We start from the raw sequence: 25,426 nt of genomic DNA on the forward strand, positions 1-25,426 counted from the left end.
ATGGGGCTGAAAACCTGAAACACAACTAAATATAAAACTGCATTCAATCACTGAATCAGAAACCAAAGAAAGGTCAGCTACCGTCAGTATCCATCAACCCACAACAGTTACCACTTCATGGGATTTCTCTTCAGCCCATCACAACAAATAAACTCACGATCTGTAGCCACACAACAGCCTTTTAAACATGCCTAAATCAGCCCTGTCATTTGTATGGCTGCCAACAAAACCATAAAGGCCTTTCCAGAAATAGGAATTTTCCCCCCGTTACCGACCTATGAAAATATTTATATTAATGAAGGCTTTTAATTTCAGTGTAAGACCAGCAAGTGTTACTGAATTTTGCTTTTGTTCTATACCACAATTCATCTCTAGCTGTCAGTGCTCCCCCACTAACAGGTTTCTGCCAAAATAAGAATCCTGCATATAGGAATAAGGCAGCATTACTGAAATACATACACTAAATAAGCATCTATTGGAGACCACAGGTGTAACAGGATTAGAAAATGTTCAAAGAAGGATGACCAAAATGATTAAAAATTGGAGCGCCTTTTTTTTTTTTTTTTGTTACATTTGTACCCCGTGCTTTCCCACTCATAGCAGGTTCAATGCGGCTTACATATTATATACATAGTAAACATAGTAGATGACGGCAGAAAAAGACCTGCACGGTCCATCCAGTCTGCCCAAGAAGATAAATTCATATGTGCTACGTTTTTATTTATACAGGTACTTATTTGTACCTGGGGCAATGGAGGGTTAAGTGACTTGCCCAGAGTCACAAGGAGCTGCCTGTGTCTGCAGTGGGAATCGAACCCAGTTCCCCAGGACCAAAGTCCACCACGCTAACCACTAGGCCACTCCTCCACACCCTCTTAAGTCTTTCATACAGGGAAAGGCTTAAGAGGTTGGAGCTCAGAGAAGGCTGAGGGGGATATGACAAGGTCTACATAATACTGCGTGAAATAAACAAGCAAACAGACTTTTTCAAAAAGCATAAAGATCAGGGGACATTCCAAGAAGTTACACGGTAATACTTTTAAAACAAATGGAAGAAAATAGTTTTTTCACCTAATAGTTAAGCTCTGGAACTCATTACCAGAGGATGTGGTGACAAGTTTTAGTGTATCTGGATTTAAAAAGAGGTCCGGGCAAATTCCTGAGGAAGTAATCCATAACCTGCTATTAAGAGAGAGATGGGGAAAGCAACTGCTTATCCTCAGGGTCAGTTGCATGGAATCTTGCTACAATTTTGGCATTCTGCCAGGTACTTGTATAACCTGGATTGGTCACTATTGGAAACAGGATACTGGAATACAGGGACCATCAGTCTGACTCAATTTGGCTATTCTTTTGTTCTTGATACAGCACAGCCACTCATTAGCTATCTGAACTCCTGCAGTAGAAGCTGCAGGGAAGAGGAAGACCCTGAACAAGGGAGACTCAATCCCGCAGCTGGTATGATCTTTTATCATCCATTCTGCAGGTCCTTAAGTTTCACTGCTTCAAGATGGAATTGTCTGCGCTGGCAAAGCGAGGGATGGGTATCTCAATCTGAAGTGAGAATATCACTCAGCCTAAACACTCAATTCCCCTCCTCCCCCCCAAATCAAGACTGGAAATTTGTACTCACACAGACACCAGTTATAAAGCAAGCAGTTCCCTAATAGGACTATGCTGACCCAGCAGAACCCAGTATGTCTGCAGGTGTTCACATATATAGTCGGGTCTAGGCCAGCAAAACAGAAAGAAGTGACCCAATCTGCCATGGTTCACTTCCTCTTCCTCCTGCTGCAAAATCTCTAAAGGGGAGGGGGTGCTAAGAGCAAGATGTCATGGGGGGGATAGCCAAAATGGGAGTCTGCTCTGGGGTTTCAGGGTGGGCAATCAAAGCTGTGTGCGCCATGGGGATTTTTTTTTTTTTTTTGGGGGGGGGGAAGCAGCAAGGGTCAGAACAAGCTAAGGGTGTACCATGGAGATGATGAGAGAGACAGATGGAGAAAGGAAGAGAATGAATGTGAGATTGGGGGGGGAGGAAGAGAATGAAAGATGGGAGTACTGCATGTAGAAGACTATGGGTACAGAATTAGGGGTCTTGTTGGGACTTGGAGGGAGAGAGAACTGCAGCTGGAGTGAGAGATGGAACAGGGGAGGCTGTAGCCTGACGGGAAAAGGCAGGAGGGAATTTCACACCTTATAATGGGGAAATTCTATGCAAAAGAACTACAAATAAACAATGCAGAATTTTTAAATATCATGCACAGAATTCCCCCATAAGTAGGCTTTATGCCTTTCCTTTGAGGTTTATGACCCTAAAACAACTCATTCCTAACCTTCAAAAGGAAGTATCAACATCCAGATCTGTGCGCCAATGCAGAAATTGCAAGCAGCCTTTCTCCCATATGCCTTGCCACTGGAATCCTTCAAAAAGCTTAAAACATCCAATATTTTATCAGATAATTCACCTGCTTCAGCTTCTCGAGCCTCTCACTCCATCCAAGGTGTTTTGATGGAACATAAAAATGTTTAGAAATGTTTATGATCCCATACACTCAAAGGAAGTTACCCAGGAAATTTTTCATCTAGTACAACCTGGCAGCCTATTTGGAAGCATCAGGGTTTGGGTTCATTTAGGTGACCCTCTGAATAGCTGTTCTCTTTCATTTCCTTTTTTTTTCCCTATTTCTTCTGGAATGATGCTTGGGAAGAGGAGAAACACAGAAGAGGACATGGGAGAGGGAGTGTCAAATAGTGAAAACTGGGCATTAGAGCCACTTTTAGCTTAATAACATGCAAAGTTGAGAACAGAAACATGTGCATAAACATAGGAAAACACCACAAGAAGCAGCCGCTTATACTTTATACATAAAAAACGTTGATGTCCTCAGCACTTTACGTCACACATTTTGCACATGTGCTAAAACAATACTCTGTATACTTCAATTATTTTGTGCACAAATATTTTATTGTCTGCAGTCCAGTTCTTTACCATTCATACCTGCAACACCTTCCCCTGAGCTACTCATCCCCTGCCCCCCCCCCCCCCCCCCACTCCCACTCCTTCCAATAAGCAGAAAGAAGTTGTGGATCATCAAGTTTTCAATAAAGAGAATAACCAGGCATGAAATGCTCACTAATGCTGGCCACAGAAGAACGAGCTAACTCAGCCTTCTGCACACTTCTTTGCATCAGGGTTTAATAACTATTATCTTTATTACCATGGTATTGAAATGAGCTGTGTGCCGATATCAATCTGAGTCTTTGTACAAGTTAGCTTGTGCACAAACTCATCATACACAAATCTCATTTGAGGACAGGGCGCTCACAATGGCAAACAAAATGGGCACGCAGAAGTCACACTAAGCTATGCATAAAGCCTCCTATACTCTCATTTACCACTGGGAGGGAGGGAGTGAGGGAAGATGGAAAAACAAGAAAGAAAAGCAGGGGTAACAGTAGGGAGAAAAAAAGGTGGAAAAAATATGGAAAGATGGAACAACTATGTGAAAGTGGAATAAGGGGAAAAGAAAAGGGGATTCCATACAGGGATATGGGTCAATAAGTGTTCACATAACACCAATTTTGTGTAGCCCTTTAAGTAAGGTTTAGGTATCCTAGAGCAGAGGTTCCCAATCTGCGTAAATCTATAAAAATATACTAGGGTTGAATGAAAAGTAATGCTTCCTCCATAATTCAACAGATGGCAGCACTGATATGTTACATGTGTTTACTTGTTCTTTCAAATCTCTTCTTTCACTTCAGTTGGCAAGAAGTGACTGTGTAAAGAGGCTGTTTTCTTATTGCTTGTGAAATGGAAGCATGCAGTGAGCACTCGTTGGTGCGATTTAAGCAATATGTCATGATAGAATTTCTGACTATTGAAGGAGTCCCTGCAATTGAAATTCACCATTGCGTGCAGGTTTTTTATGGTGATGACTGTGTGAATGCGAGTACTGTGCATCACTGGGCCAAAATGTAAAGACTGTGGGCCAAGAAGGGCTGACTAGAGTGATCAAAAACCAAGTGGATGGCCTGTGACAGCAACGGATGAGTTTCACATGAGAACAGTTGACAAGTTCATAAAGGTCATTTGGAGGATCATTCAAAGCTTTACACTGCAACCCTGAAAACAATGAAAGAAATTCTGAGGTGAGAAGGGAAGCACAAGAAAGAAATGTTGTTGCAACATGACAACTCTAAGGGACTCTCTTACTAAGACGCGGTAGGCCTAATGCGGGCCTATTGAGCTGTAAAAACAGCACTACTGTGGGACACACTGAAGCATCCCATGGTAGCTTGGCCGGCAGCACATACTATTTCCATGGTAAAAAAATTATATTTTGCCATGGGACACATGTCTGGGGAGGCATAGAGTAGGCATGCCTGCACTAATCGGGTAGCAAGGGTACATTACCACACACTACCCATTTACCACAGGAGCGCCGCAGGAGCCCTTACTGCCTCCTAAATAGGTGGTGATAAGGGCCACGCACTAATAGGGAAATTAGTGCGTGGCAATTTTTCAGCCATACTAGAAAGTGGCCAGGGTGCGCAGTAAATCCATACTAATCACAGCACCTGCCACTTTCTAGCACTGCTTGATAAAAGGAGCCCCAAGTCTCACACAAAACGAAACACCACAGAGGCAATTGCAAAGATGGGTCTTTCAGTCCTACCCCATCCACCCCCGGCTCAGTGCCACACGATTTCCATGTTTTTCCAAAATTGAAGGCATACCTTTGGGGGTATCTGTTCAACTCAAATGAAGAGATGGCAAGAACTGTGAGCAACTGGCTGGAGATAAAATGTGCAGTTCTTACACAACAGCTTTCAAAACCTTGTCCATGGTTGGCAGGAATGTGTGAAGAATAGCGGTGACTATGTAGAAAAGTAAATACAACAGCAAGTTTCAAGCACTACAGTACAGTCTTGATTATCCAAACTTAGCTGATCCAACCATCCGGCATATCTGACAGACCCCCAGCAACATCACATGGCTTCTCTTTCCATTTTCTGAAATCGAGGCCCTACTTTTACCACCACTGTGAGCCAGGATCCTGCTTTTTCTGCCTTTGTTTCTACATTGTTTGAGAGGTTACCACTGTTTTTCGTTTTATCCAACTTTCCATTTATCTGACAATGGGTTGCACCCGTCTAGGTCGGATAATCGAGACTTTACTGTATTTTGTATTTTCATTACGTCTTTAACAAAAAAAAAAAGAAAAAATTACAGAAGTGGAGGCATTACTTTTCATTCAACCCTTGTACATATGCATACACACACTTTATAACTGTTCTGGGTTTTGTAAAAAAAAAAAAATTCTAAGGCTTTATCCTCTGATTTTTTTTCCTAACCACTGAATTCAATTTAAAATTATACTTTAATCGAATTTCCACCAAGTACATGAAACACTATATTTCATATACTTTGCAAATGAACCAGGAATGTTTTTTAAGGAAAAAACTATAGTTCCCTAGTTGCAATAAAGCAACTCCATCTCTTTAATAGAAACTACAAAAAATTAAATCTTGATTTGTTTAAGGATATGTCTGAGAACCATTAAATATACAAGTTTAATGAGCCAGTCACACAACGTATTTACCACTGCTGTTAGAAAGATAAATTGCTGTTACAATAAGTGGTAAGCTACTTACTAATGTAATGAAAAATTATTAACTATTGAATTGTTAAAACCTGGCACCACAATTCCCACTGAACTGAAATTATAGCGATATTCATCTATACAAGCCAAGCAAGAATACACATCTCCCCAGTACTTAGAACTGTAATTAGAAGTCAACAAACTGTACATGTGGAATACAATGGAAAAGAATCGAAAACATTAAGGATAAATTAGGTCTTACCTAATTATTTTCTTTCCATTAATTCTTCACACTATCCCAGAACGAGTGGGATAGTCATGTCCATTGACCAGCAAGTGGAGATAAGAGAATACAGAACTGAGCTGCAGCCTATATACCCAGACCCCTAGCTCAGCCCCCTCGGTAATAACTATACACGCAGTAGAACCCCAGACATGGAGCCCATTGAACAACAGAAACGTCCTATTACTTCTCCATAGGCAGCTGAAAACATTAGGCAAAAAACCAAGAAAGCATGCTGAAAACACTGCCCTCTGGAAGGCAGACCAGAAACAAGGACGTCGCGAACAAAGCTGCTCACCAACAAACCCTCACGGCATACCAGAATCGCAGCGCAGCCATCTCGCAGAAACAGGGGTGGGCTCCTTGAATAGGGCGGACTAATAAAAAGAAAATTATCAGATAAGACCTAATTTCTCCTTCCATTACGTATCTTCCCATTATTCCAGGACGAGTGGGATAAGGATGGGACTCCGGTCCTGCCGCCCAGAGAACTGCAGCAACATCCACCCAATAGTGCTTTGCGAAGGTATGCAACATAGCCCACATCACCACCCTGCAAATGTCAGACAGCATCACAACAAAGTCTCAACCTAGAAGGTCGCTGTCCGGCATGTTGAATGAGCCTGCGATACCAGCGAAGGTTGCTTACCCGCCAGCAAATATGCTGTTTCTAGCATCTCCAGAAGAAAACGCACTACCGAGGCCTTAAATGCCATAATCCCCAATTTCTGCTTGCCGAACAGAACAATCCGTCTGACCTTCTGAAATCATTTGTGACCTCCAAATACTACATGAAAGCTCTGCGAATGTCCAACAGAAGCAACCTCGCCCTCCTTCCAGAAAGAAGGCAGCTCCACCGACTAATTAAGATGGAAAGCAGACACCACCTACGCTAAGAATGAAGGCACCGTCCTGATAGAAACCCCCGCCTCTGTGAAACGTAGAAACGAGTACCAGTACAATAGAGTCTGCAGTTCCAACACCCGCCTCGCCAATGCAATCATCACCAGGAACACCACCTTCAATGTAAGATCTTTCAACAAAGTCTTACGGAGTGGCTCGAACAACAGGTTCTGCAAAGTTCAAAGAACAAGGTTAAGATTCCAATCCAGACAGGTGGCCTGAAAGGGGGGATGAAGCCAACCAACTCCTTTCAGGAAGTGCACCATATCCGGATATGCCACCAAGGAAGAAGGAGAAATTAGGACTTACCTGATAATTTTCTTTCCATTTGTTCTTCACACTATTCCAGGACGAGTGGGTAGTTATGTCCATCGACCAGCAGGTGGAGATAGAAAATACAGAACTGAACACCACTACATAGCTCCCTGCTAGCAGCTCAGCTCCTCAATATTAGTCCTCAAGCAAGGAAGAAAGAACGCCCAATCAGGAGCATGGTCAGCAACCAACACATCCAGCCCCAAGAACCATCCGAAGACAAGGTCCCTGGGAAAACAGGATACAAAGACCGTGCATAGAGCCACCAATCAGGGTGTCAAACCACGGGAGGGCTCCTGGAATAGTGTGAAGAAGTAATGGAAAGAAAATTATCAGGTAAGTCCTAATTTCTCCTTCCATTACGTTCATTCCCACTATTCCAGGACGAGTGGGATATTCAAGAGCTATCTCTACGAGGGTGGGAAGCCGAACCTGCCACAAGCAGAACTGACACCCCAAATGCAGCCACTGCCTGCGTGGCCCCCGCTATACCATCATGCTACTGAAGGAAAGCAGAGAAGCCTTTGCCCGAGACAGTCACACGCCCAGGAGAGTGTGCCTTCCAACTTGAGAATAGCCTCCCAGGCCGAGACCACAGCCACCTTCACCCACCGGGCAAAGGAAGCCTTGGATGCCATGAGACCCAACTGCTGTTTACCAAACTGCACAAAAGGTCCATACAAAAGGCGGACGACATCGGGAACCTCAAAAAAAAAACACAGGAGAGCCCTGTGAAAGTCCAGAAGCCTGCAAGAGGTATACAGGCTAAATAAAAAGAAACCAACAAGCGCTCGAGCAAGAAGGATGGTACTGCCCGAAACGAGACCCCTGTCACCAAAACAAAGACGGAGAAAGGATCTAAGAAGGAGCCTGAAGTTGCAAGAAGCAAAAGGCCAATGGAAGCACCCCAATAATGTCAAGTTCTACGTGAGAACTATCAGGATCACCTAGCAATGGGGCACAAATGGAGAATGCTGCAGCACCCAAAGGACCAGCATAAAATCCCATTCAGAAAAGGCACGCAAAGGGCAGCATAAGCGACCCATACCTCTCTGAAAACGAACCACAACCAGAAGAGCCGCTAAAGAAGAGGTCTGCCAATGGCCCTGAAAGCAAGCCAGGGCTGCCACTGAAACGCACAAGGAACCCAGCGCTAGCCCTTGATTTAGTGCTTTTTATTTCCTGGCTTCTGCCCTATGGGACACCCTGACCCAGTATCTCAGATTAGAGAAATCATATACTTTTTAGGGCTCCCCTGTAAACTCACCTGTTTCAGATAGCTTTTGACAATTAATGAATGATTGGGTCCTGCAATTTGGGGAACTCCAATCTAGAGAGCACTTGAGGATTTTTGTGTGAATGATTTTAACACATTGGTTAACATTTCTTGTATGTATGTCTCATATCAATTTTTATGGAGGTCTATTTAAAAATTTCTATGCCACCTACATCTAAGCAGCTCACAATAAAACATACATAATAAAATCATAAACAGAAAACTCTTCCTACACCAAGAAATACATCATCCCCATGCTTTCACAAAGAGGTGTGTCTTTAACAGTTTACAGAATGCATCATACTGCTACACAGCCTTAAAGTGTCAGGTAAACCTGTGGACCAGCAATGGAAAAAGCTGTCCTCCAAGTACAAGTATGTTTCACAGAAAACAGATCTGTCGCCAACATCATCGCATTCTCAGACCACAAAGACCTTGATGGCAAATACACAGAATCGCCATTACAGCATTATGTAAGCCACATTGAGCCTGCAAAACGGTGGGAAAATGTGGGATACAAATGGAACAAACAAATAAATAAATAAATAAATAACATCTTTCAAATACCATGGAGCAGAGTCTGAAAACACAGCCTGATGAATCAAACATGCAATCTTATTATAGCACATGTTCAAACAGTAAAAATACATAAGGGAATAATCCTCAGATTCTGTATATAGCGCGGAGTGTAACTTTTGGGAACACCCATGACCCACCAACAGCCATGCTCCTTTCTAATTCTTGTATGCAAGAAAGGTTAGGCACCAAGTTACAGAACAGCATGCACAGGAGATCCACCTGCCCCTTTAATTAGGCACCAATTAGCACTAAGTGGCCAATTGATTACCTTAAGTTGCACAAAGAACTCAATTCTAGTGTCTGACACTCAGTGCCGTATATAGAATCCAGGGGATTATGCCCTTATGTACTTTTAGTATTTGTTGAACATGTACTGTAATACAGGTATATATGTTTCTCTCTTACTCTTGGCAAGTCCTGCAACATTTTCTTCAAGCTTCCATTTATACTGGAAAAAAAAAAATGTCAGACATTGACAGATTCTTACCTATTTCAGTTCAGTCCAGAAACAGAAAAACACTGAGGAACATATTAATGAACAGTACAGTACAGTCTCGATCATCTGACGTAAAGAGGACCATTGTCGGATAAGTGAAAAGTCAGATAATATGGAAAATAGTAACCCTTTAAAAAAATGCACAGAAAACATACTTTATGCACAAAGAACACGCATAGGGGTATCTGTATTTAAAATATCCTTTAACAACACTAACCAGCAACCAGTATGTGAAGCCATAAAAACCGGAAGAGAGCCTGCACACTTCTTAACAGCAACACGATGGTCACCGGGGGGGGGGGGGGGGGGGTGTCTGTCAGATATGCCGGATGGTCGGATTAGCGAAGATCAGATGAGAGATCATACTGTACAAATTATTAATAGCAGCAAGAATGGATTTTTGTTTCACTGGTGGCAATTCTATTGACACCATACACTAAAAGCAATCAGCCACCTGCATACCACCTAAGCCTTAAACTTAAAAAAAAAAAAAAAAACACCCAGCCTTAGGGCTTCTGCTACATCTGCTTCCCTTTTAGTTCACCAAATTTTAATCCTTTGTCCAAATGGGGGAAGAAGTGATTCTTTGGTATTGTACCCCCTTGGACATTTGAAATACAGGTAACAGCCAGAACAGAGCAACTAAAGACCACTCCCACCTCCTGTTTCAGCAGTGGTTGGGGGTAACCCTGAGGGTTCAGCAGCATTTTAGTAGTATTAAAATTAAAGAAAGAAAATAAAACTAGAAAAAATATATTGAAAAGTAGAGACAGATATTTTGCCTAAAAGAACAGTTTATTTCATGAACAACTAGTTTTCACTCTCCAGGACTATCCTGAATTGCATTGGTAGTGATGGGAGAGTTAACAATGGCTTCTGTTGGTAAAGCAACTTACTCCACTATTATTGCAAATCTCAATTAACTTACTGCTGTAGACTTGCTTTAACAGTGCATTACACAAACGAAAAGATACAGGATTATAACTGCAACTTCCTAAGCAAACCACCCTCCTCTCTACCTTATAATCATAGCCACATGTGAAAATGCAAATCTTCAAAATTTTCCCACCAGCACTGTCTCAGAAATCACACATTTTACTAAAACATGTAGAACGAAGCAAGCTTTGCACCTAATTATCTATGCATTTTGAATATAGTTAACTACATAGAATTCTCATTTAGAAGAATGATTTTCTATGCAAATACTGTACAGCTATCAGGTGACCAACAGGAATATTGATGGGCACTGACTCTCATTAATTAACTAGTCCTATGTTACCTAACACTTACGCAGGTGTCTTTACCAAGCTGCAGGAAAAGTTGGCCTTAAAGCACCCTTACACCAGTTTTTCCTACATGCTAAGGCCATTTTTCCTTAGCTGAAATTGGGTGGCGGGGGGAAGAGGGGTTGGTGGTTGAGAGGCTAGGATGGGGGAGGGCAGACTTATACGGGGTCTGTGCCAGAGCCGGTGATGGGAGGCGGGACTGGTGGTTGGGAGGCGGGAAATACTGCTGCACAGACTTATACGGTCTGTGCCCTGAAAAAGACAGGTACAAATCAAGGTAAGGTATACACATATGAGTTTATCGTGGGCAGACTAGATGGACCGTGCAGGTCTTTTTCTGCCGTCATCTACTATGTTACTATGTATGGATGGAAAATGGCCAATGGGGAAAATGACCAATTTTCTATTTTTCTAATTACCATGCACTAATGTTGGCATTAGCACATAGCCATTATCAAATTAGCGCATAACCCTTACTGCCATCCATTTTGTAAGCAGTAAGGGCTCATATGCTAATTCTGCGCTAATCAGTGTGCAGTAATATAGATGTGCTAACCGATTAAAGTAGACACGCCTCCTCCACAGAAAAAGTTGTAAAAGTTTTTTGCACACACTAATGCCAAACTTACCACGGGACTCCTCTGGGCATGTCCCAAGCTGCGTTAGGTACATATTAAAGTCTAATGCAGCTTAGCAAATGGGTCCCATAGGGTTTCCGTCCTCCTTTTCAGCTAATTACACCAAAATACACCTTAGTACTATCTCATACTATCAAATCAAAGGCACTACCATATATTGATTCCATGACATTAAAGATGCTGATTTAGGTTTCTTACACGTCCTAAAATTAAATATAAATGTTTTACTAAAAACAAGCACTCCTGATGTCACTATGACAGTACATGTCATATTAAATCACCTACACTCCACAGTCGCATACTAATGTAACAATAAGTAAATAAAACACTTAAAATGTTTAGGTTAGTGTGTTAATGACTGGTAATGCCCTCAAGCTTTATATTGTTTTATCCAACTTCTTATCGGAAGAAACTGTTAAGGCCTTTTGAATTGGATTCTATTTAACAGTGTTACACATCTACTCACTCATTTTTCTCCTAAGGCTTGACATATAAAATCCAAAAATACTTTCTTTCTACTTACATTATTCCATGAGATCTATAGTTAAAAGTTCTCTTTTTGTGCAACTTAACTTTACAAAATATATTGCCGCTTTATACAGGGGGATGAATAGCAATTCATATTCTGTGTATAGCTCCCTTTTTCTCTCATTACAGAAGTCAACAAGCTCTTGATACAAAACTGACTAAACGTTCCACGTTTACTCACGAGAAAGGTGTTATCGTGCATATTTTATCAGAGCTTACAAACGGCATCTGAACTATTAACACATATATACACAATACATATTCATGAGAATAGCGCTGACAGCAAATACGTATAGGGGCCACAAGATAAGCTATCAACACAGAACGACACAAAAAAAATCAGGAACAAAGGACTAGTATCACAGTGAAACTCTGAAGTGGAGACCTCAGAATACAAGGTTGAACGTTTTACTGAACAGCAGAACAAAGCATTACGGACTTTTTCTGAGTTTTAATTTGAAAACAAAAAAACTATAAATTAACCTTTTATTTTACCATTCCCTCACAATGCGTTTAAAAGACATCCCCTGAAAAAAAGTAATCAGATTGAACCAAATAGGAAGAAACGTTAATCTACTTGCCCACTATTCTTACTCTATCCCCCTACCCCCCAAAAAAAAAAAAAAATCTGCCCCTTTCAACTAGAAATCTGCTCTCGCAACATAATCCATCCATTCCCTCGTTCCTTCTTCTTACAAGTGGGTCCCCCTCAGTAGCACGCCAGGAAAACGTGTCTTCCAATATGAAGTAGTAGTAGTAAGCACCTCCTCCCCCTCAGCCTTTTTACCTCTCTTCTTCCAGTTAGCTCACCATCACACTGCAAGTATACTATATATTCGAGGAAAAGAGAGAATGAAAAACCGCAAAGCACAGTCCCTGCAGACCATGAATAAAAACATTCCTACAGTCGTACCCCTCCACCCCCTCCCTCTCTCCTTGGCTTATTTTCCTCTAACCTTCCTTCTCAGCGATTTGTAATCACAGCTCTCACATTCATTTCCGTCTCCCCGACCCCCTCACCAGTTCTTTTCATAATATATTACTGGGACAGACAGATAAGCAAAGGAAAGTAGTGAATACGGGAATGTGAAGAAGCAGCAGCAGGCAGAGGGAAGTTGTTGCTGTTACTACCATGGCTCTCCGTCCCATCTCCCCTCCCCCTTCCAAACCATGGCTCCAGTTCCCTCCAGTGCCTCTTACCTGTGACAGACTGGGAGCCCCTGGCAGCCACGACCAGGTCCTGTCCAATTAGAAGGATAAAAAAGAAGGCGAGACCGAAGGAGAGGAGCCGCCGCCGGGCCCCCCGGTCCGCCATCACTCGGCCAAGCCGGGGCCACAAAAAAAAAAAGAAACGGGGAGGGGAAGATGAGGCTACACAGTGACCGAGCTAGGGGGAAACAAACCGGGGAGGCCGAGGGATCCGCTCCCGGGCCACTCTCGCGCGCGGTAGCGACAGCCCCGCTGCCCTCCCCGACTATAACGGGGGAAAGGACTCGGAGCTGCCACCGAGACACCAGCCGCAGGCAACAGGGAGTCGCGACAAGTTGAGAGACAGACCGCGCAAGGAAAAACCCTGGAGAGGGGGGGGAGGAGTGTAGAAATCACTCCGTGCCTGAGGTTTAAAACAGAGCAAATTAAAAAAAAAAAAATAGACAAATCTAAAAATCTCCAGCGCACGGAGACATAGGCAAGACAGGGCAGACGTTCTCTTCGCACACCGCGCGGCACTCAGCCGCTCCGGGGCGCGCGCGAGCCCACCTCCAGCCTCCCCCAGCCAGCCCGGGCCACGACGATCTCGCGAGCTACGTACGCGCGCGCCCGCAAAGGGGGGAGGAAGGGGGTAATCGGCCGTCGGTCTCAGCTCCCGAGTCCCTTGCGGGCTCGAGATTTCCCCCAACGGGCAAAATGGGAAGCGCGCGCTCGGCGCAAAGGAAAACACGGGCCAGATTTTCTCACGTTTGCTTTCCTTGTTCCTACTTCCTTTATTCTTCCCAAGGGCAGAGGTAGGGATCGGGAACCTCGGCCGGAGCCGCCAACGTAAAGGAAAACCTGGAGCGGAATCTCCAGGAGACCACAGGCAGCCAGCCAGGTACTAAGAGCAAAGCGGCCCTTGTGCAAGAAAGAAGCTGCGGTACCAGAGCTTAATTTCAGGTTTAAACTTTCCTTTACAAAATAATAAATTGCATTTCTAAAAAAAAAAAAAGAACGTTCTTTTTTTATTTTAACGAGGCTATTAATTTTGACTTCGAAAAATAGTTTCATAGGTTTTTTTTAAATATTTCTCGCAACAAAAAATTAGAAATAGAAATCCCAAAATTTAGAAGGTGAAGGAGCTGTTAGGGAACGTTTTGTGACACCTCTGCGAGAGCGAGCAGGCCTTTTATGTAGGAGAGGGAAGGAAATCGGTGTTTGGCCTCAGGTCACAGGTTCTGAGGGTCAAAGATGGGAATTTATGTTGATGCCAAAAACAACGCTGAATCCCACCCTAGTGTTTTCCTGCTTACTTTTGCACCAAATCAGAAGCTAGGTGGGAACCTGAAAAATATGATCGAACCCATTACATCCCTTCTGGCCAGTCTTTTCCTGGTGAAAGATGTCCCTAATAAAAACATAGGATAGGTACAGTATAAAAAGTATATTAGCATAAATGATACAGTATATTTAAAGAATCCTTAATTCTGTATTACGCAAACTATAAAAGTGGTATGTTTTTGTTGTACTGACCTTAACATTATTTTAAATTCAGTTTCATATTTAATTTAATAATGGCACTCAAATGCTTTATCCTATTTTAAGGTCAAGGTGGTATTTCATTATAAAACAAAATCAAATAATAAAAAGTATTAAATCAAATACCTAATTACAAATACACCCCAAACACTAAGAACAAGATCCATCTTTTTACAAATTAAGTGGCCTTTTTACTAAATTGCCTTAGGTGCTAATATACGTCTTACCATGAGACATTCTCAGGCATCCTGTGGTAACTTCCAAATGTGTGCATGCTAACCGTGTGCTACAAATTTTTTTAAGGGGTGTGGCAGACAGAGAGTGGGCATTCCCACCCTAACCATTTAATGCATGTACATTACCGCATATTATCTGGTTAGCGCACAAATATCACATGAGCCCTTACTGCCTACAAAATGGGTGGTACCTTGTCATTCCAGTTGGTGTTCTTTTTCAATATTATTTTTTTTTATAATGAAGTCTATGAAAGCTAAAAATCAATTGAATTTGGCCTCCGATCTTAAACGCCACAAATCCATCTTACTTTCTCCTAACAAATGTGACAGAGCTAGAACTTCCGGGAACACTAAAGGCATGGTAACATCTGAATTTAAATCTATTAAAGACATTCTTTACACACATATTGAATTATCTCATGACATGAGAAAGGAGACTGAGTAAATGCATGCTAAACTTGCAGCTTCTCAATTGTATGCTGAGGTCTTAGAGTAATGCATGGCAAAAGTGGAAGCTGCATTGCCTCTAATCGAATTCAGTGCTGGTGCCATAAAAGGCCTAATTGATGTTGCACTGAGCACATGGTCTTTGGTTGCCTTCACCCCCACCAGGACCAGTGAGGAGAGAGGAGCTGACACCATGCTGCAGCCATTTAAAGGAAGCCTGCCCTGCAGCCCTGCCTTCTAATGCTTCTATTGGTCCAATTGGACCAATAGAAGCCTGCCTCCGCGGGGAAAAAACAGCCAATCCGTGGCCGGGTGGACCCACAGCAGCCGCAGCAAAAAACCACCCAAACTCCTGCAGCCATGAAGAAAAAACGCAGCAGGTTGCAGAATCTAGCCCAATTGTGCGGGAAACCTGCCCAGTTGGCAACTTTGGAGAGAGGGTAACCTGGAGAGGCCACATAACCTAAGGCTGAGTCTAAGAGGGAGTTATTGTCAACCAAAGGCAGTAACTGTGGAGTACTCTGGGTGGGTAAAGGGGAACCTAGCCCAGGAGCCAGAGCAGGGAAGAGCCTGTTCAAGGCCAGAAGGTGCAGTCAGAGAAGTGCATCCCAGGAAGTGAGGACAGACAAGAAGGTCTGATCCTGGAAGAGTTTGTTTGTGACAACCAACACTACAAGCACAGCCTCAGATTATTATTGCCCAAAGGGATGGGTAATGCACAGGAGGAGTTGTAATTATGTACATATGGAGAGACTACTAATTCTATGCATGTATACCAGAGGGGGAAATCACCCATGATCTCCCTGAGAGAAAAAACCGACCTCTTAAATATAAATTGTGTTTGAAGCTACAAAAACTGTTTGTTCCCAGAAATATGAAGTTCGATTTAACTGCATGTTGCAGAGTTACAGTAAAGTTTGGTTTTGCATAAAATTAGAAATCCTCAGTGTGGAGAGTGTTCCTTTGGAGTAAGAGCGAATAACTTTGCTCCCAGACTGTTGAAGGAGCACTCAGTAAAACCCCGACTTAACATCCCACAGCCTTCCAGATTCTTGTCCAGCCCCGGCCTGTGCAGTGCTGTACATGAGACCCAGGCTACATGTATAAGAAGAATGTGGAAGAAGTTACATCCAAAGAAAGCACATACTGCCTCACAGACAGCAATTGTTTTCTTCTTTCTTGGGTTTTTTTTACATACATCAGCAAAATACAAACTTTAGAACCAAGAAATTCTACATTTTAATAACAAAAATAGTAACAAATGACAGAATCTTTGCCCTGCATAAATAGAAAGGATGCCACGCACGAGTGTAGATCTTCTAATGACAAAGTCCACTGAAGCTTCTAACAATTTGGTAACAACTAAAGTTGACTCAGAGGCAAGACCTGGCCTCCTTCCTGGATTGCCCATTAGTTCTATTCAAAGGTAGTAAAGCAGTCGTCAGATTTGTGAGTCCTTGTGCCAAGTAGAACACCGACATATCCTGAGGAAAAGGAGGACCCAGATCCTGACTCGGCGGTCGGGCATCCCTGGGGCTTCACCTGCGATGACCGCCGTTCCCCAGAGGTTGAGCCCCTAGGTGCAGGCGGCCAACAGGACATAAGGCAGAAGGCACGGAGAGTAGTCAGGGTACACGTTTGGGTCAAAAGACAGGCAGCAGGCACAGAGAGTAGTCAGAGGTCACGCTGGGTCAAGGCAGGCAGCAGGCCCAGAGAGTTGTCAGAGGACACGCTGGGTCAAGGCAGGCAGCAAGCACAGAGAGTAGTCAGAGGACATGCTGTCGCGCCCCTCACCTGCGGTGCGCTCCTCGTGGCCGATCCGCTCTCCAGCTCCGTCTCAGTAGCGGAGAGCACCAGCCATGCTGCTAGGCCGACGCTCCCATGTCCCACGCCTTACCCTGGTCGCCCTACTGCCATCTTGGCGGCATCAGCGCACCGCTCCCGTGTCCCGGAACGCCGGCCGGGGCGGCAGCGCCGGCATCCTGAAAGGGATCGCTTCCGGGTGCAGAGCCCGGGAACGCTAGCCACACCCCGACTCCCCGGATTGGCCATGTGCGACCAGACTCCACCTTCGTCCGCCGGCTGGCCAATCCGGGTTTCCTGGCCTGCTGACTCCAGGCACTGGGTCTGAGCGCCTCCCTGCCCCTGCCAGCTAACTTGCGTTTCCCTGATGAGAGGGACTATTTAAGGGGCAGGGTTGTTCCTCTGGCTTTGCTTCGGCTTCTACTTCAGTAGGTTCGCTGCTGGTGGTGGATTCTTGGTTTGCTAATCCTTTGACTGCCTGACCTGACCTCTGCTTGGAACCTGACTACTCTCTGCTTGCCGCCTGACCTGACTTCTGCCTGGAACCTGACTCTCTGCTGGCTGCCTGACCTGACCTCCACTTGTTACCTGCTTACCTTCTGCTCGCTGCCTGACTACGGTTTGGTCCTGATCACTCTCCGCCTGCCGCCTGACCGGGCCACTGCTCGTCCCTGATTACTCTCCGCTTGTTGCCTGAACTGACCCCTGCTTGCTACCTGGTCTAGCCCTAGCTATTGTCTGGATCTAGTCTGCCTTTGCCTGCGGCTGTCTGACCCCTGTCCGTATCCAGAAGTCCTGTTGGCCACCTGCACCTGGGGTCTCAACCCTCGGGGAACGGTGGTTCTCTCAGGTGAAGCCTCGGGGTTGCTCGGCTGCCCAACTGAGCACAGGCTCAACACTTGGTCGCTGTGCTCCGTCTGGGCACAAAGGCTCATGAACGTGACACATGCTGGGTCAAGGCAGGCAGCAGGCACAGAGAGTAGTCAAAAGGCACGCTGGGACAAGGCAGGTAGCAGGCACAGAGAGTAGTCAGAGGACACGCTGGGTCAGGACAGGCAGAAGGCACAGAGAGTAGTCAGAGGACAGACCGGAATCAGCAACGAGGGTCAGTAGAGAAAATACACAACAGTACAAAGAAAAACCTACCAGAGTAGAAGCCTAAGCGAGGAACCCAAGAAAGGATCAGCAGATAAAGTGCTGGTGTCTGACGTCAGCAGGAGCCCAGCAGGGGAAGGGAGAGCAGCCATAGGAAGAAAACTGGAGGCAGGAACAAGCAGGAGCCAATGGAAATGGGCCAGGGAAAGGAGCACCTTGATTGGTCATGTGGGGCGACGGGGTGATACAAGCAGATGCGCGGTGAATCGCAGTGTGGAGGCTCCCAGCAGGCAGAGACAGCGCCACCCGAGGAGATTGGCAGTGCGTTGCGCTGATCAAGGCAGCACTGCAACATAGCCCCGCACCGCTCGAGGACGCCCCTGAGGTAGGGACGTGACAGTACCCCCTCTTTAAGGTCCCCTCTCTGCCCAGGTCCGGGTTTCAATGGATAGTGGCCATGAAATTCTCGAATCAGTTCAGGAGCATGGACATTGGCAGCGGGCTCCCAGGAATTGTCTTCAGGAACAAAATGTTTCCATGATAACAGATAATACAGCCGTCCCTTCCGAAGTTTGAAATCATGAATCTGGTCTACTTTAAATTCAGGGTCAGGTTCAGTGTCTGGGATGATAATTTTCTTAGGCTCAGGATGCCATTTAGAAGTCAAACATGGTTTTAGCAGAGAAACATGAAAAGTGTTGTGGATCTTGAAAGTAGTAGGTAGCTTTAGGCAATAGGTAACGGCTTCCACCCAAGATTGTATCGCAAAGGGTCTAATATATCATGGAGCAAATTTGAAGGAGGGCACACGGAGCTTCAGATATTTGGTACTAAGCCATACCTTCTGTCCTGGTCGGAAAACAGGAGAGGCTTGCCTTTTATGGTCAGCAAAAAGCTTTTAATGATCAGCGGCTCCCTGAAGATGCTGCTGAACCTTGTTCCATATGTCCTAGATGTTAGTGAGGGTCTGCTGGAGCAGCGGCGAGCCTGGAGCCTGAGAAATCGGAAGGGGTAGTCTGGGGTGACGCCCTAACACAGTAAAAAATGGAGAAGTACCAGAGGCAGAATGAATACTGTTGTTATAGGCAAACTTGGCCCAGGGGAGTAATGTGGACCAGTCATCCTGGCGGTTATTGGTGTACATCTGTAAGAAGGCTTTAAGGGTTTGGTTGACCCATTCCACTAGTCCATTGGTCTTTGGGTGGTAGGCAGAAGAGAAGTGGGTCCTAATCTTGAAAGCCGCACACAGAGCTCTCCAAAACCTGGAGGTAAATTGGGAGCCTCGGTCACTTATAATTCATAGAGGCAGCCCATGTAGACAGAAAATGTGTTGGATACAGACTTTAGTAAGGTCCGCAGCAGAGGGGAGAGACAGCATCAGAACAAAATGAGCCATTCGGGAAAACCGGTCAACAACCACCCAAATGGTAGTGTGGCCTTGGGAGGGAGGTAGATCCGTGACAAAATCCATTGACACCTCCTGCCATGGAAACTGCGGAACTGGCAGTGGGCGTAGAAGCCCCCAAGGCTTACCGGGAGAGGACTTGTTTCAGGTGCAAGTGGGGCAGGTAGTCACAAAGTGCAGAACATCTTGGGCCATACGCAGCTACCTATAGAATTGAGAGATCAGGTGGAGAGTCTTACGGAATCCGAGGTGACCAGCGAACGTAGAGGAGTGTCCCCATTGGAGAACCTTCTTCCTGGACCAAGGTGGAATGGGTGTTTTCATAGGGGTGGAGGAGACCCAGGCAGTAGAGGCAATGCAGGCAGGATTCAACATAGGGTAGGGCTCCTCGGGTTCCTCGAGAGAGTCGAAAGCTCTAGAGAGAGCATCAGCTAATATATATTTTTTTTTCTGCTGGCCGAAAAACCAGGTGGAAGTTGAAACAGGCAAAGAAGAGCGTCCAGCGTGCTTGCTGAGGATTTAGTCTTTTCGCATCTTGGAGATACAGAAGATTCTTGTGGTCCGTGATCACAGTGATGGGATGCAAGGCCCCCTCCAGAAGGTATCGCCATTCCTGAAGAGCCAACTTGAGGGCCAGCAACTCTCAATCTCCAATTGTATAATTTTTCAAATATCTATAAAACAAGCCTTTAGGACACATACAGTATACATGAGGAAAAATCAAATTACAAAGACAAATGTCTCAAAGCAATTTCCATATTTTCATCTTTCCCTTCACATTGTTTAAAATTAAATCCCTTTAAAACCAGTGCCCCATTTTCTCCATTAAAGGACTTTTCCTGTCTCTCCTTTATTCCTTCCATTTCTAGTGTACCCATCCCAATAAAAGATGAGATAAAGATCCTTGGTGTCCTTATCAATAGCCGCATCATTTTTAAAACTTATGTCTCTGTAAACATCAAGAATTCCTTCTTTATACTTTGCCAAACATGCCTTGCAAGGTCTGTCTTCGACAAACATTCACTGTGCCTACTCATCCATTCTCTTGTAATTTATCTTTTTGAATTGTAATTCTTTTTTCCATGGCTTACCACAATATTATTATGCCAATTACAACTTATTCAAAATACCACCATTAAATTAATATATGGTGCGAGGGAATTCGATAGTGTCACGCCTCTCCTCCAGGCTGAACACTGGCTACCTATACAATACAGGATTACTTTCAAGATTCTCATTATTTCCTTTCAAGTTCTTCACTCTGGTCTTCCCCACTTCTGGTTATTTATTTTTTTATTTTATATTTATTAAAGTTTATAATAATAGATCCCAACACTGGAGATGAACAGAAGTATAGAAAATACATAAGGCAAAGACAAATACCTCGCCATTACAATGAAAAATAAATTCAAATTTTCATCCACAAAAAAGAAAGAAGGGGAAAAGATCCCAGAGATAAGAAAAGAAAAAAATAAACTATCAAAAAACACTCTAGAAATTTATTAATATGCATGTTACATAACAACATAAGCATTGCCATACTGGGACAGACCGAAGGTCCATCAAGCCTAGTATCTTGTTTCTAACATTGGCCAATCCAGGTCACAAGTACCTGGCGAGATCCCAAAACAGTAAAACAGATTGTATGCTGCTTATCCTATAAATAAGCAGTGGATTTTCCCAAATCCATCTTAATAATGGCTTATGGACTTTTCTTTTAGGAAATTAGCCAAACCCTTTTTAAACCCTGCTAAGCTAACTGCTTTTACTACATTCTCTGGCAACAACTGCCAGAATTTAATTACACATTGAGTGAATAAATATTCTTCTGGTTTGTTTTAAATTTACTACTTAGTAGCTTCATTGTGTGCCCCTAATCCTTGTATTTTTGGAAAGAGTAAACAAGCGATTCACACCTACCATTTCCACTCCACTCAGTATTTTATTGACCTCTTTCATATCTCCCCTCCGCCATCTCTTCTCCAAGCTGAAGAGCCCTAGCTGCTTTAGCCTTTCCTTATAGGGAAGTCACCCCATCCCCTTTATCATTTTTGTTGCCCATCTCTGTACCTTTTTTAATTCCATTATGGGGCTCATTTTCAAAAGAGAAAAATATCCAAAAAGTGGCATAAATCTTAATTTGGATGTATTTCTCACAAAAACTTCCAAATTGTTATTTTTAAAAACAATTTTCAGATGCTTTTCTATTAAGTCCATCAGAAATGTGTTCAATTCACAAGGGGGTGTGCCAGGGGCCTGTTAAGGGCTAGATCTGGGCATTCCTAACATTTGGAAGTTTTTCTGCCATAATGGAACAAAACAAAAACTTCTGGTCTACACCTGTTTTGTCAACAAATAAGCCACAGAAAGTGCTGTAAATGACGAGATGACCACTACAGGAATAAAGGAATGACAGCCCCTTACTCCTTCAGTGGTCACTGACCCTCTTCCACCCTGCAAAGACATAAATGAAACAGTACATACCAGCCTCTATGACAGCTTCAGATGTTATGGCCAGACCTTTTAGAGCAGTCAAGAGATCCTCCCCTGCCTTCCCCTACACAGTGTATGCAAGACTGTACAATAATATTTATCTCATGTTTAGCCAACTGCTTTGGAACAAAAAATTGAAATTGTTTACCCTGAAAAATCATAAAGCATAAGCAAGGAAGTTTAAGCACAAAATTAGCAGCCAAAGCTTGCACCCTAGGCCAAAGAGCTAGGAAAGCTTTTCGTCTCATCTGTGTCTCTCTTGGAAAAATTTGTACTTTTGAGCCCAAAAACAGCATATCTAAATGTCTAAAAGAAAGTTTCAGAACTGCATTTCAGTCTGACTCCAAGGCAAAAGAGACCACCAAAGTAGTTTTCTGCGTAATCAGTTCCAGAGAGGACTCAAGAAAGGATGTCAAATTCCATTATCCCGTTCTAGGCCCCCGAGGGGTCTCACCAACAGATCTCCCTGAGCCCAGCATATACGGAGCCTGCATCATAGGGGATAATGAATCATTCACCATCCGTAGGACTTCCACAAGATATTTGCTAAACATATTCATGGGAGCAATTAAAGGAGACCTAGAAAAATTGAACAGTCTCAAGTTATGCCTCCAAATCTGATTCTCCAAATACTCTAAACGATGGTGCAAAAACTACTACTACTACTACTACTTAACATTTCTAGAGCGCTACTAGGGTTACGCAGCGCTGTACAAATTAACAAATAAGGACAGTCCCTGCTCAGAAGAGCTTACAATCTAAAGGACGAAATGTCAAGTTGGGGTAGTTAAGATTTCCTGAGAAGAGGTGTAGTGATTAGGTGCCGAAGGCGACATTGAAGAGGTGGGCTTTGAGCAATGATTTGAAGATGGGTAGGGAGGGGGCCCGGCGTATGGGCTCAGGGAGTTTGTTCCAAGCATGGGGTGAAGCGAGGCAGAAAGGGCGAAGCCTAGAGTTGGCGGTGGTGGAGAAGGGTACTGAAAGGAGGGATTTGTCTAGAGAGCGGAAGTTACGGGTGGGGACATAAGGGGAGATGAGAGTAGAGAGGTAAGGAGGGGCTGCAGATCGAGTGCATTTGTAGGTGAGTAGGAGAAGCTTGAACTGTATGCGGTATCTGATCGGAAGCCAGTGAAGCGACTTGAGGAGAGGGGTGATATGAGTATATCGGTTGAGGCGGAAGATAAGACGTGCGGCCGAGTTCTGGATGGACTGAAGGGGCGATAGATGGCTAAGTGGGAGGCCGGTGAGGAGTAGGTTGCAGTAGTCAAGGCGAGAGGTAATGAGAGAGTGGATGACAGTTCGAGTGGTGTGCTCGGACAGGAGGGGGCGAATTTTGCTAATGTTATAGAGGAAGAAGCGACAGGTCTTGGCTATCTGCTGGATATGCGCAGAGAAGGAGAGGGAGGAGTCGAAGATGACACCAAAGTTGCGGGCAGATGAGACGGGGATGATGAGGGTGTTATCAATTGAGATAGCGAGTGAAGGGAGAGGAGAAGTGGGTTTGGGTGGGAACACAATGAGTTCCGTCTTGGCCGTGTTTAGTTTCAGGTGACGGTTGGACCCATACCCTACATTCCTCCCAACAGCATCTCCTAGTGGTACCTCCATACCTGCAAGTATGCTCACACTCTGCAAGAACATCTTCCTTTTCAGTCATCTCTCTTGCTCCATCTCTGGCCGTCTTCAAATCTAAGCTAAAAGCCCACCTTTTGATGCTGCTTTTAACTCCTAACCCTTATTCACTTGTTCAGAACCCTTATTTTATCATCCTCACTTTAATATTCCCTTATCTCTTGTTTGTCCTGTTTGTCTGTCCTAATTAGATTTTAAGCACTGCAACGTTTTTTGGGATTCGCGAACTATTATCACCAGTTTATTCCCCAGTATTCACAACTGACGGCGCCGTTGACAGCGCTCACGAGAAAAAACGCGAAGGTCCGGGACTGGCCGCCCGAGGCGCAGGTGGCTTTTCGCCAGGTAAAGGAGGCCTTCAACTCAGCGCCCATTTTGTTAGCCCCGGATCCAGACAAACCCTTTATTGTGGAGGTGGATGCGTCCGCGTTGGGAGCCGGGGCGGTCCTATCGCAAGTGAATTCTAAGGGCCGGCGCCAGCCTTGCTCTTTCTTCTCTCGTAGATTCTCCCCGGCTGAATGTAATTATACAGTAGGGGACAGAGAGCTCTTAGCATTGAAATTAGCCCTGCAGGAATGGAGACACCTGCTGGAGGGAGTGGAACATCGATTCACAGTGATCACTGACCACAAGAATCTCCTGTATCTACAAGAGGCTCAACGGCTCAATCCCCGACAAGCCCGATGGTCATTGTTTTTCGCCAGATTCCATTTTCAATTAGTTTTCCGGGCGGCTGCTCAAAATACCCCGGCGGATTCCCTCTCCAGAGCTTTTGAGATACCAGAGGAGACTAAGGAAACCCATTCCATGTTGGATCCGGCATGCCTCAGCGCGGCCGTGGGGGAAGTGGCTCCTACGAGAGAACTAGTGCCGGCCGCTGAACGAGCGAAGGTAATGCAATGGGGGCATTCGTCCAGATGGGCGGGACATTTTGGGTATCAAAAGACTCTGCGTCTCATTACCAGACAGTATCAATGGCCTCAGATGAGGCGGGACATTCTTCAATTTGTCACCACCTGTCCGGTGTGCGCCCGGACCAAACCAGTGATCGGGACCCCCATTGGGGAAGCTACAACCACTGTCCGTACCGACCGGGCCCTGGACGGAGCTTTCCATGGATTTTATCACCGACCTCCCCAGTTCCCGGGGGCATACGGTGGTTTGGGTGGTAATTGACCGTTTTTCCCGAATGGCCCATTTCGTTCCCTTGCCGGGACTTCCTTCGGCGGTCGCATTAGCTCAACTCTTCATCCAACACATTTTTCGACTTCATGGGCTGCCTCTTCGGATTATTAGTGACCGAGGGCCCCAATTCACCTCGCGTTTCTGGAGGGCCTTGTGTACTGCATTGGGGGTGAAAACCCATTTCTCGTCAGCATATCATCCCCAAACCAATGGCATGGTCGAGAGGACGAATCAAACGTTAAAAGGGTTCCTACGAGCATTTGTCAACAAGCGCCAAGATAACTGGGTCTCCCTGCTCCCTTGGGCCGAGTTTGCATATAACCACAGTATCCACTCGGCCTCGGGAGACTCTCCATTCTTCTTGGTGTATGGACGACATCCCCGACTTCCAGCACCTTTTCCGTCTGGATCTCCGACCCCCAGGGTTAATGAAACTGACAGATCTGCAAAAAGTCTGGGAAACGGCCCGAGAACAACTGCAGAAGGCAGCCAC

General features: G+C 44.7%; 1 protein-coding gene across 1 annotated transcript in view; it reads right to left on the reverse strand.

Annotated features, from left to right (window-relative positions):
• NEO1 (neogenin 1) overlaps nucleotides 1-13,710 on the reverse strand; it is a 740,505-nt gene extending 726,795 nt beyond the window's left edge. Inside the window, 1 exon segment of the mRNA XM_030191504.1 lies at nucleotides 13,108-13,710. Within this exon segment, the coding sequence (XP_030047364.1) occupies nucleotides 13,108-13,222 (115 nt within the window). The 5' untranslated portion in view covers nucleotides 13,223-13,710.
• Nucleotides 13,711-25,426: the final 11,716 nt, after the last annotated feature.

This window comes from Microcaecilia unicolor, chromosome 1, assembly GCF_901765095.1.
Source record: "Microcaecilia unicolor chromosome 1, aMicUni1.1, whole genome shotgun sequence".
NCBI classification, from domain to species: domain Eukaryota; kingdom Metazoa; phylum Chordata; class Amphibia; order Gymnophiona; family Siphonopidae; genus Microcaecilia; species Microcaecilia unicolor.